The following is a 21138-nucleotide window of genomic DNA, read 5'->3' on the forward strand; positions in this document are numbered from 1 at the left end:
ACAAATAGAATGAGTTGATAATTTCTAACAGTAAAATACTTCACATATTTTGCTATCATGCTGTGGAATAACTCTGCAATGTCAAGTAGCTCACAATTAGTAAAACTGTAGGGGGAAAAAAAGAAGTGTTTTGATCCTGAGGAATTTTTATCCTAATCAGATCGAAATTTCAATGCTCTTGTAGTGCTTAATATCTTCAATAACCAAAAAAATCAAACTGATTCCAATGTCAGGTTTTACATTCCAGGACTGAAATAAAATGCTAAAATATACAAATGAATCTCATGTTTGTACAAGTTTATTATCATCGCTGGAAAGCAAGATTGATTCTAAATTAGGCTGATAGAATGTCAGGGGTTTAGCTATTTCTTAAACTAAGCCCAACTGGCACCCTGATGACAGCCTAGTGTATGTTGTTTTCAAAGTATTGCAGAAGTGCTTGTCTGACTACCTGCACAATCTTTCTCTGTGTCCATAGTATAGACCTGCAAAGATTTCTGTGTTGGACACTGGCACACTTCAGTCCTTTTGGCTGGAGCTGGTGGAGATATAGCAAGATGAGGGAACAGGAGATAAGAAACTGGAAGAAATGGAAGCATGTAAAGAAAATATTTTTTGTTTTCATGCAAGGCAAAAAAGGATCATGGACTTTGGTTTTAGCACATGCCTGGTGTTTGTTTTTCAGTCCTAATGAATCTTAAGGTTACTACCCAAGAGTGTGTATTGTCATGTCTTTTAGCCATGCTTTGAAATCCTGAAGATGTTGTGTTTGCTCCTGCAAATTCTTCTTTGGGTTACATGCAATATTGGTCTGTCTAGACTTATTTCTTTGTCTGTGTTTTTGAACAAAGCCAGGTACTTTAAAAGAAGGGGAACAACAGTCTGGAGTATGCAATTATGTGTGCCTGGTACCCTTGTTTTATACACTATTAAGTCATGGCTGGCTCATATATTGACAGGTGATGCTTACATTTTTGTGTGTGGAGAACAGTTGTTACTATTTTAATATTTGGTAGTTTAATTATCCATTAACCATAAAAATACTCAGAAATCATTTTTAATTCCAAGAAATTTTCAATCTTTATGATATTTTGTACCTCAGTTTTTCAAATGCAAATTTTTTTCTATTGGACAAATGTTTTCTATATGTAAAATAGATAAGTGTTTATCAGGAGAATCCTATCTTTGGGATAGTAAGCAAACCAGAAAACTCTACGGAGATAAATCTTTAGGCTATTTAAATCATTAGCTGCTGAACCTAGTTCCAGAATTTTGCCTTCTGTAGCTTAGCAATATACAGTTATTCTGCAAGATGCCTCAGATATTGTTTGCATCAATAACCCTTTAACTTAATTCCTGATGCTATTTTATTTTCAAATTAAATCTAATACAATACTGATTTAGTACATTCACATTTCAGTTTGTAGGCTTTCAATTGTGTCTTCCATAGCTCATAGTTAGTTGAAATTTGCACCCAAAATCTCCTATTTTGACCTTAGAAGTGTACATAATACCAGCTGTATAAATACATGCCATATTAAGGGGTTATAAAGTGAAGGTTGTGCTCTGACTTCTGCTGGTAACCTCTGTGTTTTCCAGATTCTCTGTTAATAATTTTCTGGGGTCTTTTTAAAGGTTTTTTTTGTGCTCAAAATATCCAACCCCAAAAAAATAATTTAGATTTTGATATTATACTTGTGATAAATTGCAGAAGCATATGTTAAATTGCAAAGCCATGGGAATAAAGGACATTATGGTACACACCCAGCAGCTTCACCTTCATCCTGTCCACCAAGTTATTTCTGTGCTTTTTGCTAGAGGATGTAAATGTATGGCATTTTAAAAAAGGACAAAAGTACTTCAGTCACATATCTTTCTACCTTCACTGTTGAGGGTGTCTCCAAAATTACCAAGACCAGAAGTTTCCATCACCTTGTAGTCTAAATCGGTGTTGCCCCAATGAAAATACAAGAATGGATTAAGGATTTTGTTTGTGGTTTACTAGGCTGTGAAATACCCCATCCTAAAATGTCACTATGAAGGTATGATGGAGTTGTTGCAGAATTTTCCAGGATTTTAGAAACCTGTTAGTGCTGTGAGCTATTTCTCTTCTTTTTCTTTTTCAAAGGTCTGGACTGCTGACCTTGTGTGCCTAAGGGAGACAGTTTTCAAGGCTGTAAGGATAGAAAAACAGTATCAGTAAACTTTGTAGCACATATCAAATGTGTGGCAGTAAGTCTTATTAGTACTCATTTGAAAGAACCTGCATAAACCACCTGAGGCTTTGTCATTAATGCATCATGTGGTGGGTCCATGTTGGTTTTGATGCCTGATAACCTATAAAATGAGTGGGCTGGTATGGGACTTTGCTTCAGTCCTTTGGGAATGAGATCACAAGGTGCATAATTATTCCAAAGTTCTTTTATTTTTATTTTTATTTTACAAAGTTGTGTTAGGTTGTTTTGTTTTGTTTTGTTTTGTTTTGTTTTGTTTTGTTTTGTTTTGTTTTGTTTTGTTTTGTTTGGGGGGCGGTGGTTAGCACTAAACTATCTTGTTAAGGTCTGTGGAAAGGTGTATATCTTTGGGTGTTTTTTACTTTTTACAAGTCATCTGGTATAAAGGGACAGTATATTTCAAAAACATCTGCTTCAGATGTGAGATGGTGGTGCATCTCTGTGGTGGTTAGAGGGAGTTTGAACATTCAGCTGTGCCATACCACCAGGACACTGTGCTCTGGGTGCCTTTCCTCTAGAGATCAGCCTGAGGAAATCACTCATTTCACTCAGCCCAATCACCCAAACAGGGGCTCTTATTCCAGAAATGAAAGCATGTTTAAAGGGATCCCGTCCCTTGAAACAGACCATCTTTAACCGAGGTAATTCAAAGATAATACTGCTGCCAATCTGCTTCCATGAATTTTCAGTCTCTTTTCCCTATTTCTGGGAGATGTAGTTATGTGTAGTCGACAGATACATTTGGCATGGAAAGGGTTATATTCTGAAATCATTAATCTTACATAGGTTGTCATATGATGGACATTAATGTTAGTGGAGAGATGGAGGACAGTTTTCAGTTTCTTGAGCAAGCAAGGCCAAATTTCTCCTCTGATGTTGAGTTTTAGTAGCTAAGGGCAAAATTTGGATCTGGGATTTCATTTTCCCCTACAGTTTGAACAGAGAGTTCATTAATGATAATGGAAGTTCTGTCTGAAGTTGGTGTTCAAAGCAGGCTTGGGTTTCTAAACGACCGTTTCAATATTAACAGAAGAAAATCACTTTATGGCAGGATTGAAGTCATGGGGAGAGAGACAAATCATGAGGGGGAAAAAAGTTAAGAAAGAGACAAGAAAGCCTAGAGAATCCTAGGTAGAAAAATCAGCTGCTCATTTTTCAATCCAGTCTGTCATAAAATAAACTTATATCATTTACTTACATCAATTTTATCTATAGAAACCACAGAACAGTATTCTAATATGCATGCCATAAGCTTCCATTGAATAGTGCCTCTAGCAATACATTGCATTCCATTTGATCAATACCTACATAATATTTTGAAATAAACATTTTACCTAGAATTATATAGTCTTGTTAATATTCATGGTTATGCATAATTATAAAGTTGCCATTTCAAACATTGGGCCATGGGAAATGGTATGTTATAATAATCACAAAAAGAACGGGGGGAGAAAAGTGCCTCTGCTGTTCAAGTAGGAGATTATGATTTCCATGGTGCTGGGAAACACTAATTTTTCTGTCTTTGCTTGGTTTTAATAAATTTGCACTGCTACTGTGAACTGATGTCATGTAAACTGATAACATAGAATTGGTTTTTAACAAAACATCTTCCTGGTCCTAATCTGAGATAATTTTCACACGCAGCATGCAAGGCCTTCCTCACTGTATTTGGCAAGTTACAAACTTTGATCCTAATATGAATTCACATTTTTTAATAGTTTGACTCAGACCGCTTTTAACATTTGCTTTTCTGCAAAGAGGCGGGAAAAGTGTTGCTTAGTTTTCAAACATTCTTAAGGTTTCAAATTTTTCTAAATGCTTGATTAAGGCTCTTTATTTTTTCTGCAAGGTTGTTGATACTTAATTTTGCCTAATTTATCATGTATTTATGTGTGTAACATCCCTACACTGGAAGATTAAACAGTATTTCAGATTGTAAAGTAAGCAATGAATCGATTGCCATACTTAGCATTTTTAGAGTGACTGTAGATGCTTAAAAGATTACCCTGGTGAATGAAGAAGTTCGGTGGGAGTTTGAATGTCAGTGAAGTACAGTTTTCTTTTATGAACCTGATCTGCTACTTCCTGCTTATGGTAGGAAAAGATGAATTTATGTTTATAAACTTGCAACTATTACTCTCTGATATTCATATCACAGTGGCAGCCTGGTCTCAGTCAGTGGTATTGACACTTTCTCAGTGGTATTGCTTTCTTCCCTATGCTAAAAAAGATGTCCAGCACTCAGGGCTTTCTACTGTTGTATGCTGTGAATAAAACACAGCTTTCTAAAGCCTCACCAGCATTTTCTCAAAGCAGTTCTCATCTTTGGAATTTTCTTTAGAAGAACTCTGTTGAGATACAGTAAGTCAGACAGGGCTGGTGAGGAGCTGTGTGCAATGAAGATAGGTAGAGCAGCATTGCCCACGGGGACTCTTGTGATGGGAAGCTGGCATTCTTTACCAAGCAATCTGCTCTGAAGGCCTTGCTTTTGGCCCAGTGAGTAGACCATGCATCCACACACTGTCCAGGCTTAAGTCCCCTCCTCCTCCCTCTACCCCATGCAGTAGATCCAAAACAGAGTTGTTTGTAGAGAGTTACATAGCTGACATATGATTCCTCACCACATGTCTACAGGTCTCCTATCATCTAGCTCCTAATTCTGTACCAAGCATCATTTAACATTGCTAAATATTTTTCATTTCTAAAATCCAATTTGTGGATACTCACTATTTTAAACATCTAGTTCACTAATTGCAAAATCTATAGGAAAGTCCTTACAACATCAAAGACTCACTTGATCCTCAGAGCTATTATAAATGGACAACTGTCTCTGTTACAGGCAAATAAGGCACTTAATGCACTCTTTCTGGCTGTGATGCTATTTTTCCTGTGGGTTTTGAAAATGACCTTCCTGTAAGCATCAAGGACTGTAACTTTTCAGATAAAGAAACTTGTTCTTGTTTAAAGTCTATGCCAGGTTCATTCCCCTATTGCCCACAGTTTTCAAAAGCAGAAGAAAAAGTAATCCAGAATTAAAAAAATAAAAACCCTTCTGTTTCCAGAATGAAGTTACCCTGTCAGCTTGCCTTGGGCCTTAGGTGGAGAAGTGGAGATTAAAGAGTCAGTATTCCTTTTCATGTTTCGTCTGCCAGTTTTGTGAATGTAAAAAGAGTACTTGTGGCTGCAGCTAAGTATCTGACTGTAGCATTAAGTACAGCAATTTCATCCTCGTGCAGTAAATTAAAAATATTCTTATAAGTTTACCATGAGAGGAGTTCAGTATCAATACCATCCAGTCATTGATAAAGGTATTTCAAGGAGAAGGGTGAATAGCACAGCAGATGTAACCTCAATATTTTCACCAATTATAAAGAGCCTCTTTGTGAAGCTGTGTGAATATGTAAGATGATCTCATCATTTCCTATTTACTCAATACTTACCTGAATACGCAATATAGAGTAGCTTTTAAATGCATATGCACATGAGTAAAATGTCCTTTTGTAAGAGACTTTACTAAAAGACTGCTTTTGATACACAATTTCTTCATCTCCTCTTCAAACTGAATTAAGCTACTTCCTTCTTTTAAAACACAACTCACTATTTAGAAGCTTTGGCTTTGATTTCTCAGAACAGCCTTACAGGAAGAAACTATGTTCTTTTTCTATTTGTAACCATATTTCTGAAGACAAACTTGTACTGATTTATTTTAATTTTCTAACAGAAATAGGTTCCTGCAAAGAACACTGACTGTTTCTTCTTTTGCCCCCTCCTTCATTCCGCCGCTACAAGAATATTGCTGTGCACAAAGCTACCAAGGAAAACTGAAATCCCTCTGTTGCGAACTGTGTACACAGCAATATATTCATACTTTGAGAAATAAGTGAGGGGGTTTTTTATTTCTTACCATGACATACTGTGCACTTCTTGCATGCCAACCACTGAATTCAAATTGAGGAACTAGGTAACATTTCAGCAAATTTTAATCAGGTTTACCATCCACCATTTTAGGGAATATATCTGTGCAGCTGACATAAAGGTCACCAATTTTGAAACATTAACCCTCAGTTAGTCCCCTTGATTAAAGGGTTTGTGTATATGTCTCTATATGTGTGTGTGTGTATATATGTATATATGTATATAATTATATATATAATTATATAACTTGATCATGCTTAATCCCATCACATGAGCCATCCCACCAATCTGGTCACAAGTCTCACCTTGTCTGCCATACTGGGTACTCCATGTATAACACAAATAGAAATATAAAATTATTTGCATTGCTCACTGAGTGAGGGATTTGCCTGAAAACAAAGCATCCTGGCAATTCAGGATGTAATCTACATGGCATTACATTTACATTCAGTTTATGCTAAACTGAAATGCACGGTCTGTTGCTAGTTAGAAAACATATCTTCACAATCAGAGCTGAGTGGAGTGATTCTTTGCTTTCATTTCTTCTCAAATTCAGGAACTTTATTAATGGACTCTCCGTACCTGCAAACTGAAGATCTTTAAAATGAAACTGGGCTTTACTCAGTAAAACTGGTTAACAATAAACTGGATAAATTTCCTTCCCTGTTGCCTCCTTCTAATTGCTTTTTTTTGCCTCAAAATGCTTATCTAATTTCAAAGTTGCAGGTTGGCAATGCCAGCAGTTAAAGAATACTGTAAATTAGAAAACAATTCAAATTTTTTTCATTATCATTTTCTTTCATCACATTTAGAAATTTCTTTTCAAGGTATACTGGGAATTTTCAGAACTGAGTTGGGGGTGCCTAGTGCACTCTCACAGGAGGTAACAACCAGATTTAGCAGCACAGTGCAGCTTGCCTGCCAAAGAATCTCTTTATAGAGAGAAATTTTATATTGAATCATGGGACTTCCTTTAGAGCCTGGGCCACAAATCTCTTATATGAAATGTGCTTTAGACTGACGCAGCAAGGAAAATTCTGTGTACCTGGTAATATATCTAAGCTGGCCAAAAATAGAGTGGGAATTTGCAGGTAGATGAACTTCACAGAAAGTTCATTTTTAATACAGTATTTCAAACATTCTTTGGATGTATTCTTTGTGCTTGGGAGCCTGAACTCTGAGTGCAGATGGTTTGTATTTAGCTCTGATGCACAAAATTCTCATTCTTGAGAAAGCAGGCATCTTTTCCTCTTTTCCATAGCTCTGAAATGAATGCTCTGTTCAGTCCATGACACAGACTTTTCCAGTGGTGCAGCAACCAATGTATAAGTTACTGAAGGATGGAGGATTTGTCTAGGATGACCAAAAGAGCTGGAGAATCTGGGACCTTATGACTATCACTATGAATAACTGCAGTGTGCCCTTCAGCCACTGCCTAGTGACTCACCTGGTACTTTGATTTTCAAATGTGTATGTGGACAGTTGTCCTTTGGCATCTGTGTAGCATGGTAAACTCCTCAGATAAAAACTGTTCCAAGGAAGACACTAGTGTATTTAGTAGGTACAAATGCAGATAGATTTTACTAGTTCCTGCACTCAGCTGTGGGTATTCATGTTTCCAGAAAAGAGATAGTATCACTCCACGCTTGTGTGCACATCAGTTTTACACTCAGCTGTAAGCAGAGTATTTTGAATGTCCTGTTTTACTGAAATGGAAATGCTTACCATAATCAAAACTTACAGCAGTGCTTTTCTTCCTTTATTCTTCCTAACTGATAAAGTTGGGCTAATTTATGTGAGATTGTTTTCTAAAGTGGCTTACAACATTGGTTTGACAGAAATGCTGGGTAGTCAGTTGTTCAAGTTTTATCTTTATTCTGCTGTATAATGAGGTTTTGAAGACAATGAATTATCATAGTGGAATATTTAGAGCTTGAAATACAAAAGTAAAAATTTAGGGAAATAGTGATGTCTGCCAGGACCAAACTTAGTTCACTAGAGGCTGCTTAAAAACATAAAGACCCAGATACAAATATTTGTTTATATTAGAGCTAAACATAACTTGCACTTCACATTCACTTTACATGGCATTATTTTACATGCATGTTTTTCTCTAGTAGTTGAAAAAGTGCAGTGGGGATTGGAGGATACCTCCAAGATAAGGAAACATCACTGTTTGTATGGCTGCCTTTGTAAACATCTTTTCCTGCAGATATCTGCTGTACACAGATTTAGATATAGATACATTCACATGTATAATTGGGGGTATAGACACTTGGTTAACTTGAAAGCTCCAAAGTGTCATTTGTCACATTTATGGTAGGAACTTTTACTGCCTTAAATACTTATCCTTTTCCAAAGTGACTTTTTTCTTTTCTCTCAAAAAAAAAAAAGGAAAAAATAAAAGGAAAAGGAAAAAAAGAAAAAAAAAAAAGAAAATGTACTTCATGAAACTATTGTATATGAAGCACTTATTAGCCGTAATTAAATGGACAATATGAATTTACTACGTCTTTAGGACTCTGGCTTGTTCTGGTTTAGAGCAAGATGATTAATGCAAATACATATTACTTGAGATAACCATTTAGCAGCTAATTTAGCCAAATTTATTACAGCAGTTAGAGGTTTTTCATTTTAGCAGACGGAGACAAGGACATGACAAAAGCCGGCGGTGACTGTGAAGGCACACTGCCCTCTAGTGCACGAAGCTTTGCGGCAATGGTGAGGCAGGCAGGGAGGGAGAGGGCTCCAGCAGCGGCCCTGCCGAGACTTTGTGCAGTTTGCGGGTTTTATAAAACCGTTCTGCGACCTTCCACCGAAAGCTTTGCCTTTCATTCCCTTCTCCTGACACGGAAGAATCAGATACAAAACAAATCCGTTTCAACTCGGCAATATTTTGGCTGAGGTATTACTTTAAACATCTGTATTTTTAAGCTGTCTTGCTGTGAGCATCAACCAGCACCGTTTCACATTACTGATTGCTTTTACTTCTTTCTGTTTCCCAGCATATTCCAAGCATTGGAGAGAGCTGCCGCTCTTTGGCTCTAACCAAGCCATTCTGTGCCTCCCCTAGGCCTCTTTCTCAGCCTGTTGGTGGATTTACTTTGCTCTGGTAGAAAGTAAATTCTCCAAAGACTTTTCCCCCACTGACCAGTGGAGATTTGGTTCATCTGAGAACTGTAAATTCTGTTTGACAAGATCAAAGAAACAGATGTATAAGTTCAGTGGTTGATATCGCCTGCAATGAGGAGAAATGATCAAAGCAGCAGGGGTAGAGTATCTTCCCAAACCTTTCAAATATCCAGAATCTCAAAGAGGTCTACCTAGAAGCTATGAATAAATCACATATAAATTTGCCTCTTTTTTTCCTTTTCTTTTTTTACAGTTTGACATTGAGTGCATTGGAAATGTCCACATAGCAATAAGTATTCTGAGAACCGTAGAGATTTGTAGGATTTTTTGCTTTTCTTCTTCCACTGGAGTTTCCAAAAGTAGATTAAAATTATACTTTAAAACTTGTAAAATGGTAGTTATACTGAACTTCAGATTCTGTTTGTCATCTCACTGGCATTAAATCCAAAAGAAGCCAAGTATCTTCTGCTTATACTTGTGTCACGTTGTACAATGAAGGTCATTTTACCACAATTCTAACACGTACTCTATCTTGCTTGTGTTTTGTTTGTGTTTTCCTGTCAGTGCTGAATAAGGGTCAGTGTGTAACAAAGTATTACCGCTGGATGCAGAAGAACGGAGGTTATATCTGGATACAATCTAGTGCAACCATAGCTGTCAACGCCAAGAACGCAAGTGAGAAGAATATCATTTGGGTCAATTACCTCCTTAGGTAGGTCTCCCAGTCACTTCTCTCACTTCAGCTGCTGTCTCTGCTGCTTGTCTCTGTCAGTGAGAGGTCTAGGAAAAAACAACAGCCTAATAGAGAAAGTTGAGAAGAACTTTTCATGTAGTCCTTGTCAAAAGCCGTGCCATTTTGTTATAGTTATTGAGGCATCTGTCGTATCTCTGCACATGAGAATATTCTTGAATTATTATGCTGCCTCAGTCTTGAAATAAACCCTCCACTATTTTATTGCATGCCCTGAAATCTACTCAATGTGAGCTCAAAGATAAAAATTATCCACACCAACTTTCAGTAGCTGTGTTATAAAATCTGGTGTGAAGTGTTTGGCACTGTTTTATTTGGATACTAAAAATGCAGGGAAGCAATCTGCTGGTACGGCAAAAAAAAAAAAAGTTATCTGTGAAAGGCATTTGCCAGTTCACTCCAGAGAGAGGAACTTTCTCAGGACAAAAAAGGCTCAAACAATTTTGTTGTTCCTGTAAGCATCAGATAATATTCACACTGAAAAATACAACATAAGATATAAAAATAAAAGTACTATAAACTACTATTTTAAGCTATTAGAACTATTTTAAATAGAAATATTAGTAATTACTTGAATGAAAGGCTGTTCCCTGAGAAATTCTATTTTACCAAAGTGTTTTTAAAGGACTGATTTCAGAGCTCAAGGGAAAACCAACAGTCACTGAGAGACAGTGAATTATAAACCTGACCTTTCTCATCTGAAAATACCTTTCAACACATTCTGTTTTGTGAAAATGTTCAATAAGATTGGGAAGTATTCTGTTTCGTTCCAAAGCAGAACAAACAAACAAATAAAATTTGAAACCTTGAGATTGTCATGAAATGCAATTGTCATTTTCTGGCCTGTTCTCCTTTTAAGTTGCTTGTCATGGTTTTTTATATTCCCTTTGATGCCATGAGAGTTCAAAGTGATGTCTAGGGGTTAGATTGTGACTTATTATGCCAAGTCCAGCAAGCCCTGAAGAGACTGTGCCTGCCTAAACTTGCATGTTGAAATGCTTTTGATTCCCCTTTTGGGGAAGAGAAGGAAGCAACCCCTGGCAGGAGAGCATTGAAGGGGTACTGAGGGAAACCTCACACGACAGTGGAGTTTTCACTGGGACCTGGAGTTTTTTGGCCTGATATGATTTAGCACAGACTTTTCTGAACATATCCTTATCCTGCTACTTTTTTGTCTGTTCTTGCAAGTGTGAGGCAGAATGCAGCATTTCAAGAGGTCAGATTAAGGCTGACAATTCTGAACTGGAAGTACAGATTCACTGCCCCAGTCCTTAACTGGGCTGCAAAATGCCCAGAAATGTTCTCCTATTTCCTGCTTTACCTGTAAAAGTCATGCATAAGAATTATGAACAGCTGCCTCTGTCCCCTTTGCTGCTTTCCAGACAATAGGTGAACCTAGTCCACAAACATCCCACGAAATAATTTCCTATACAAGCAGAATATACCTAACCAAAAAAAAAAAAAAAGAAAAAAGAAAAGCTGTGTGGTCTGTCTTCCCCAGCTCTCCTCCCAGAACCTGATTTTTCTAGTCTGTTAGAGAAATATTAACATCTTCACTGAATTTGTGGTTTTAATTTAGATTTCTCCTTGTACTGGAATTCACAAAAGATCTAAATGTCCAAATAATATTTTAATAACAGATTAAGGCATAATTAGGTCTACTCTTAGCAGGAATACTGGTCTGTATACATTTCCATGCATTAGAAAGTATGATTCAGCTGTCTGTAAAAGGATAGACTAATTATAGTGACAGGGAGGATTACTGCTGTTCTTGTTCTAGCAACTTGTTATTCACAGTGTGAAAGCCCTCAAACATCTTTTGCTTGGAGGGGGCAAATTTGGGGACTGCCCTGGGATGCAACAGAATAAAGTCACTTTGTCAGGACAAAGCCATAAAGATGATAATTGTAATACAGCATCTCAATGTGAACTGTGTGAACTCTGAGTTTTCACAGTGCACTCTAAGAGGCTGAATATGAGCATACTGTCATTCTGAAAGTGTGTCAGGCACCCCCAGTGCTGCCTCATATTGTTCTATGCAGGACTGTGGATTTTCCATTTTACCAGAATTGAACTTGAACTGCATGGAAATGCCCACTCATTCAAAAATTATTAAAGATTTGTTATTTTTCATATTCTCTACCACTTATGTTTAGCTATGGCTGTTCCCCTGCATTTGCATGCATTTAAGAAAGGAACACATTTTAAAAGGTACAAACCAAGCAAAAGCAGAGTGTTGCTGGGGTTTTCTTCCATCTCTCTGGCAGTGTAGCTTTTTTAGATTGCAGTCATGTTCCTTGCTAACAAGTCACAGGTGAGCACCACATGAGCAGATGAAGATATGATTATAATGGGTGTGTTGACAGTTCTTTATCCCTAACATATGCATCTTAACATGCACATGTGCATCTGTCACATAGTTAGAGAGGTTGTTTTTGGTTTCTTGCTGATGTGGATGTATGTGTGCTGTGTTTAAAAATATGTAACCTATTTTATCTAATTTTTGGCCAGATTCTTTGGAACAGCGGTCACTTTTTTAGCCCTAGCTGAGCACCTCCTTAATAATTTCATGTGTGATGTGCTGATTAAAATGTGGAAAACTGGAATGTTGAGAAAAACAGGCATTGAAAGGACTCTGGCAAGGTTGATGGAGAACATTTCTACAGAGATAACTCTGATAGACATTGCCAGTGGGAGAGAAACAGATTGGAAGAGTTAAAACACTCTCTCTGTCCTCCCAGGCACAGTAATGGGATCAAAATCAAGATATTTTGTTGTTGGATGATTACACAGTGTAGCTTTACTGCTAGATATCACACAAGCCACAATGTCCCACTTCAGCAAGGATGCTTTGATAGCTCTAAAACTTCACTAGAATCAAACAAGGTTTAGTACCTGGTCAATAAAAGTTTTTGACTGCAGTATTAAAATAAACCTTCACAAAATCCCTGCTGTGAAACTCTGAAGCCAAAAATATGTGTTTCTGTGTTTACTCTGCTATTCTTCCTGTTCTTTGTTCCTGAACTTTGATATGAAAGAGGAAAAAATCATGAAACTGCAAATCATCCAATTGTGTTTATATTTGCTGTATCCTCTTTATATTTGTTGTATCCTCTTCAGTAACCCAGAGTACAAGGACACTCCAATGGATATTGCACAACTTCCTCACCTGCCAGAGAAAACCTCAGAATCCTCAGAGACCTCTGACTCTGAATCGGACTCAAAGGACAACTCAGGTAACACTCATGGTGTGCCTTCACACCCACGAGAGGTTCTTATCATGAAAGCCACAGGACCAGCTTTTCAGTTGCTTTTCCTTCTCAAGTGTTTTTCCATTAAAACAAACAAACAAAAAAATCATATAAAATTAAATTGAAAAACACTAGCAAAATCTTTTAATCACCTTAGCATTTCCATTTCCTCAGAATTTCTCTTCACTTTCTTCACGCATTCTTGCCTACATAGCACCAAAATAAATATTTGATTCCCCAGCTGTGCTTAAGGTGTTTTGCCTTGTGCAGAGGACTTGGGATTGCAACTGTTGGATAAAATTCAAGCTCTTCTCTTTCCAAAGTAGGCAGACATTCTACAGAGAGGTCTCCACCGTCAATCTATGACTCCTTGTGTATAAATACATTCTTGAAGAGTCTCACTAGGGGGCAGTAAAGATTGAAAAAATTTAGAGTTTTATTGGGTTAAAAGTTATATTTAATTAAAATGTGAGGGTTCAAGAACTTGTTTCTACGCTCTTAAAGTCTGGGACTTCAGCTGTTTTTTAAAAGCTGAGTATACTTCTCAAGTTCTATGTGTAAATTAGTCCTACAGATGGTCCAGTGCACAGATGGTTCACACATTCCCTGTTAGTTTTAACAGTGGTTACCTACGCATAGGTGCAAATCATCTGGCCTTGAGAGAAGTGTGTTTTCCTGTAGCCCAAGAAGTAAAGATGTTTTTCAGCTGTTCTATGTAGGATGGGTGGATAGATAGATTAGATAGATAGATAGATGATAGATAGATAGATAATAGATAGATAGATAGATAGATAGATAGATAGATAGATAGATAGATAGATAGATAGATATAGATAGATAGAGAAACAAACAGACAGATAGATGGATGATTTTTCTCTCATGTCTATGATAACTACCAAAAACACTCTAGAGGAAGTGGATCACTGTGATATAAATCAAGAAAAAGCAAGAAGAGAATCAGGATATTATATTATATTATTATATTATATTCTATTATATTATATTTTTATATGGATGTTCTCTTTCATCTTTTGCTTTTATTTGTTATCCTTTGACATCTTTAAGGTTTAAGTCAATGTGCAGGCTTGCTGACCACTGTCATTGGGAATTTCTTCATCCATTCCCAGTGCTTCCTTTATGCTGTCTTGTTCCTAAATAGCCAAATAACATATATGTGGGGAACAGTTTGCATTTCCTGGAAATGCACTGGAAGTTTCTCCAGGTGAGCACATGAGAAATACATGTACATTCATGACTTCTAAAGCTGATGCAGAGCAAGACAGCATTCCAAAGGTGCACAGATATTTATATCTCTGAAGGAAATGTCTGGGAGTCTTGGAAGGCAGAAGACACAGGGGCTTTTTTACTACAAAGGCATTAAATAGAAATTCCAAAGGACCTGAATTTGGAACGGTATTTTAGATGAAACCAACAAGTTCAGTTCAACCTGTCATATAATCCCAGGCAAATATTGTGTAGCTTTAAACCACCTCAGTCTAAGACCACCCTTCCCCAGCTAGTAACCATGGCCTTAAAAGAAAGCATCTTCAAAAAAAGGAAGAAAAAATTGTAGAACAAATTCAGTCCTAGGTGGAACAAAACGTTGGATGAGACTTATGGATTTACAGCCACTACTTTTTTCCTGTAGGTTTTATTTTTCAAAAGGAAGGGTCTCTCTGCTGCTGTTCACACAAGCAGAAGTCCCACTAAGTGACTTGCAAAGTGCAGTGTGCTGAATGCTCAGGCAGCTTTCCTGTCAAAGCCACCTTCAGCACTTCTGGGAAATAGTTTGGTATTGACATGGCTCCAGAAGTAACCAATATCTTTAGAGGCAAATGAATCCTTTCCCTCTCCACCTAAAGCAAGGATGTTGAAAAGGGTAGTACTTGGCTCTGATGAGCGAAAAACGTCTTTTATTAGGCAACAAAAGATTTCTGGCTGGTCTGTAAAGGACGGGGTTTCCTGAAACCTTTTTTGACCCTTTCAAACATAGTGTGATAATGGAGCACATTCAGTCTCAAAGCTGCTTTGGCTCTCTGAGTCCAGTGGGCTACAGTGTTTATCTCACCCGTATTAGAATTATAATTAAATTAATTCAGGCAAGAAGAGTGACAGCTTCTCAGGGCTGTAGATGTGCTATTTTCAATGGTCTTTAGATGATTTGGATCAACCAAGAAATTGATTCATTGGCTGATTATTTTTTCTGTATTTTTTTATAATTGTTTTCCTTCAGGACAATATAAGACAACAGTCTAGCAACATAGCAAAATTGTTTTAATAATAAACCGGTTTATTCATTTATTTTAACTAGTTTATGCATTCATTCATACACAAGTTGCTTCTCCTCTCACATGGGAGGAAATCAGCAGTAATTCCACTGCAGCCAGAGACTCTATGCCACTTCAAAAGTGGCAATTGTCATAGGAAAATCAGATAAGAGTACTAGAATCTTCATTAGTAAATAGTGCTATACGTGGATGCCTGCCCACTGCAGGAGAATATGGATGTGAAAGAACAATCACCAGAACATTAGGGGATAATGGGATTGCTCACTGACTCCTCTTTGGATGGCACAGCTACAATGCTGTTGTGCTCACAGCTGTCATCATGATTCCTGTCTGGTGAGCAGATGAAAAGGCCCCTCAATCGAGGTGCAGCCTTATAGCATAGGCTTCTAGAGCATTAACAGTCCTGAGTCAGAGACATTCATGGTGATCAAAACTCTCCCAACACAACACTGAAAAAAAAACCCATGCAGCTCTACAAAAGAGAACATCTTTTGCCAAAAATAAAGGTTAAAGCAAATCAAATCTCATTGGTAGGTAGAAACCTGGACTTGGATTATAATATTATGTTCCTATTGCTAATGCTTTGTTTCACTTTCATTTTGCTCCAGAGGACAATGAGAACTCAAAGTCAGATGAGAAAGGAAACCAGTCAGAAAACAGTGAAGACCCTGAATCGGACAGGAAAAAGTCAGGAAATCAGTCAGATAATGAAATGAACTGTAATGAGGATGGGAACAGCTCCAGCAACCAGGACAGCAGGGACAGTGATGACAGCTTTGAAAACTCAGACTTCGAGAATCAGAAGGCCCCTGAGGACAGTTTTGGCACTCTTGGCTCTATGCAGATCAAGGTGGAGCGCTATGTTGAAAGTGAGTCAGACTTGCGGTTGCAGAACTGTGAATCACTGACCTCTGACAGTGCCAAGGACTCAGACAGTGCAGGTGAAGTAAATGCCCAGTCTTCCAGCAAACATCAGAAGAGGAAGAAGAGGAGAAAAAAGCAAAAGGGAGGCAGCATGACCCGGAGAAGGCTGTCAAGCACCTCAAGTCCAAATGGACTTGACTCAGCTTTGGTGGACCAGCCCCAGCTGCTCTCGTCACCAAACAGTGCCTCAGTGCTCAAAATTAAAACAGAAATCTCAGAACCTATCAATTTTGATAACGATAGCAGTATTTGGAATTACCCACCCAACAGGGAAATCTCAAGGAATGAATCACCCTACAGTATGACCAAGCCCCCCAGCTCTGAGCACTTCCCTTCCCCCCAAGCCAGCAGTAGTTTACATGTCTCCATTCCAGACTCTGTCCTCACCCCCCCAGGGACTGAAAATACTGCCAGCCGTAAAACTCAGTTCAGCACCTCATCCAACTCGGCCTTGGCTCCAGTGTCCTCTGACCCTTTGTCACCTCCACTTTCAGCATCTCCAAGGGACAAACATCCAGGAGGTCCCACAGCGTCCAACTCTTTGTTGTACACTGGGGACCTGGAAGCCCTTCAGAGGTTACAAGCAGGCAATGTGGTGCTTCCTTTGGTTCACAGGGTAACAGGAACCCTTGCTGCGACCAGCACTGCTGCTCAGAGGGTCTACACCACTGGCACTATTCGCTATGCTCCAGCTGAAGTTACTTTAGCCATGCAGGGCAACCTCCTCCCCAACACCCACGCTGTTAACTTTGTTGATGTTAACAGCCCCAGCTTTGGGCTGGATCCTAAAACGCCGATGGAAATGCTCTACCACCACGTTCACCGACTCAACATGTCGGGACCGTTTGGAAGTGCTGTGAGCGGGGCCAGTCTGACCCAAATGCCTGCAGGGAATGTGTTCACGACTGCCGAAGGACTTTTTTCCACTCTTCCATTTCCTGTGTACAGCAATGGCATTCACACTACACAGACTCTGGAACGGAAGGAGGATTGAAATATGACCACATACTGTGTTCAGTGTTATACTCTGAGGCATAGACTATGTTTTAATTTAGACCTTTAATTCTAGCACTTTGAATTTGAGCAGGTCAGCTTATTATCTCAATATGATGGTCCCCATTTCATTCCCTTTCTCTTTAACTTGACTTATTCTTTAATGTAAAGATATTTTTTTATTTTTGCCTTCAGAGAGTCGAAGTACCAGTTGCCTGCCATTTTGTCTTCTAAGATGTGTGTTTTTTCCTTTGCATCTTTATTAAGATGCCTTTAATATGTGTATGCCTCTGCCATAGAATACTCAGTGTTGTGGTAAAGAGATTTTAAAGTGACAACCATTGGTTTTACTTCAAAATGATCTTGATATGATCAAGATTAAAAGAGACAAGCATAAACAATGTGCCCTGTTTGACTAAGTCAAATGAAAAGGGGGTTTTGTTCCTAATTCCTTTAAAATAGGGGATAGTATTTTAGAATTTTATGCAGAGTTTAATTCTCTTTTTATGGTTAAGATTTTCTTACTTGCACATAAAATAATTTGGGTTCTTAAAAAGTTAATTTCTGGCCTGTGACTAGAATGTTAAAAAGTTGGACTAAATGTTAATTACAGAAACTTTAACTTAATTTCTAAAACCATGGTGCTATCATTTATTAATCTGTAATGTCTTCATACAATATGCAGCTTGTGGGCTGGGTTTTTTGGAAAGAATGTGTTCCGTACTGGTTTATAGTGGGGTGCTGCAGTCTCCTTGGTTAGTTAAGACAAAAGCCCTCATTAACATTTGCTGCAGGACTTAAAATTTGTTACCTCCAAACTAACAAGCATAGCCTCACATCAAATTTAAATGGGTCAGGAAGCCTTTTTCAAAAAGAGCTTAAAAACAAAAAACTCAATTTAATTGACGCGAGGAGCAGTTTCTTAGGTGCATATTGTTTTGCTTTATTTTTTTCTCAGTGTAACTGAGGCTAATTTTACAACATCAAATAACACTTCAGAGTAAAAAAAAAAACAGAAGAACTATTTAACATGTTTTATTTTGTTTTTCATTTAATATTATAGAGGGAAGGTTGTAAATTTCTTTTTGTTCTTTGATTTGGGTATTTTTTGTTGTTTTCTCTTTCCTTATTTCTAGTGTTGAAACCAATATGTTTTAAAACTAAAGGATGGGTTAATAAGCTTGAAATAGATAACTACAACTGAAAACTGCACATTAAGTAAAAGAAAAGAAATCTCCTATTTTGTCTTTGTTGCCAGAAATCACAGTGTAGTGTCAAACACTCCAAATGACTGTCAAATATAAATTCTTCTTCCACTCCATCTTTGGCAGCTGTTTGTTAAGGCATCTAATAACAGATGTGAGAACTGTAATGTGTACAATGTGTAAGTGTCCTTGGCTGTCAGTCCCATTGCAGTTTCAATGTGTGTTACTATATGCAGTATATACTAAGCTAATGTAGTTGTTTTGTCCTTTGTCTTCTCTGTGCTTTATCTCTAGTCCGGAGTGGTAAAGTCCCATTCCTGCAGTCCTAGTGAACCAGTGATTCTTGGGGGTTAGTGGTTTTTGTGTGGTGGCCTTCCTCTGTAATGTCACCTTATGCTGCTTCCACTGTCTGTATACCTTTTAATTTCTGCTGTTGCTTTGCTGTTGTGTATTCTCAAACCTCTCTCTCCCCCTTCCTTTCTCCCCTCCTCCTCCTCTACACGTTTCCCGTCTCTTTCTCTCGCTCTCTCGTTCTCTCTTCTTCACTCTCAGAGATAAAAGACTCTTAACTAGCTCAAGGTTAATGGAGCCATTTTTTCCCACAGAGGAATTCTGGGTATGACTTACTCTTCCAGTGTACCCCACAATGCACTACAGAGTAATGCTCAGATATATTAAGCAAATTGATGCCATATAGCCTCAGTTGTTAACATTCCCAGAGTCCTTGTGCTCGAACTGTAAGCAGAGGGTGCATTTCTTTGGTTTTCTCCTAGGTAGGCTGGCAGAGCAATATGTAGAGCAATTACCAGTGAGATAGGAAATTCTTTCAAAGGCCAACTGGCATTGTTTAAAAAGGAAACCGAGCTTAGAATTGTCATATATATTCACTTACGTGTGCAGTGCTAATGTATTAACTCAACTGTCCTTCGAATTTTTGATCACTCACTGCGCTGAGTCAATTTCTGCGGTAGCTTTGAATTTGAGAAGGAGGTCCAAGCCACAGAGGAGTGATAGCAAAAAAGGAATTGGATGCTAGAAATTTAATTAATGAGCTTTTAAAGGTTCCATGGGAAGGATTTATGTAGGTCTGAAAAAGGCGAGAAAGCTGATTGGGAAATTCAAAGTTTAATTTTGGAAGCTCTGCTCTAGCTATGGAACAATCAAAGGACTGCACCTATCAGCTACAAAAAACAGCTAGACAGCTGTTGTTGTTTTGGGTTTTTTTTATAAATGTTTCTGTGTTGTGTCAAAATGATTTCTGGTGATTTAAACTAACAGATAATCACAGCTGCTGTCTAAATCCATAGTGTTTAAAATTACAAAATGAAAAAAAAACTTCATTACCTGTGAAGACTGTGTCTGTGTTTTTAACTATTTCTTGTACAAATATATGAAATCTTTTATGAGGAGACTGGTGCCAAGTAGCTGAATAATGGGGAAAGGGATTCTGTTCGTATAAATCTTAGCAGTGTTACCAACTCTACAATATAAAAAAATTAAAATGTTAAAAAGTGACAGCTATGGTACATTTATTTTGTGTTAAGCTAACCGAATCTAACTTCTTGAGTGCCTGGCTTATTTGAAACATTTTTTTCATTGATCATTGATAATGCTGCAAATCAGAAATGTACATACTTCATTTACAACAGGGTTCTTTTTATACTTTTGTAGATTCTCATACATGTCATACATGGTTGTCTTTATGTAACTTAATTTTTTTTCATCCCGCAGGTGCCATTTTCATAATAAACTTCTCTTGGATTTGTTACTATCTGGCATCATTTCTTTTACATATAACCATCCTGACTAATGAATGCTGGTAGTATTTGTTTGAGCAGGTATTTTTAATCATTTTGTAAAAAAAAAAAAAAAAAAGAAAAGAAAAGAAAAAATAATAAAATAACTAAAATGCAAGAAAAAAATAACCAAAAATGAAAGAGGAAAAAGCAAGATTTTATTAACACTTGTGAAATGAAGAAAGGAAGCTGTCAAGATGTAGGTTAAGAATGCTAATCCAAATACTACAACAAACTTGCCACCATTCTAAATTCTCAGCTACCCCAACTCATTGTCATATTGAGCATTTTTATGCACATTATCAAAGCTGAATAATGAACCTGCAACATTAACCACTATAGAAAGTGTGCATTTTTTCCTTGATTAATGCACACTGGAAGAGGTCAGCTTTTGTACATTAATCATTTAAAATGCACTTTATATTTTCATTTTTGTACTCTACAATGTTACAGTGAAACTCTTCAGTCACATTATATCCTACCTAGGCTGCTGATTCATTTAAATGTGTACTTTCTTTCCCCAGAGTGGTGACCTGTAAGTAGTTGGTGTCATGCTGCTAGACATTCTGCCTTACCAACTGAGGACAGAAACATTTGCCAGTGCAGAACTGACAAGGCAAAAAGCCTTGGTCCCACAAATGAAAGGGGG

General features: G+C 37.6%; 1 protein-coding gene across 3 annotated transcripts in view; it reads left to right on the plus strand.

Annotated features, from left to right (window-relative positions):
- Window positions 1-20461, plus strand: part of NPAS3 (neuronal PAS domain protein 3) — a 595746-nt gene extending 575285 nt beyond the window's left edge. For all 3 annotated transcript variants that reach the window (XM_066551546.1, XM_066551547.1, XM_066551548.1), the window contains 3 exons: window positions 9846-9993; window positions 13153-13268; window positions 16180-20461. In XM_066551546.1, coding sequence (XP_066407643.1) covers window positions 9846-9993; window positions 13153-13268; window positions 16180-17489 — 1574 coding nt within the window. In that variant the 3' untranslated portion in view covers window positions 17490-20461. The remainder of the gene's footprint in view (window positions 1-9845; window positions 9994-13152; window positions 13269-16179) is intronic.
- The last annotated feature ends 677 nt before the right edge of the window (window positions 20462-21138 follow it).

The sequence above is a fragment of the Molothrus aeneus genome, chromosome 6 (assembly GCF_037042795.1).
Source record: "Molothrus aeneus isolate 106 chromosome 6, BPBGC_Maene_1.0, whole genome shotgun sequence".
Taxonomy (NCBI): Eukaryota; Metazoa; Chordata; class Aves; order Passeriformes; family Icteridae; genus Molothrus; species Molothrus aeneus.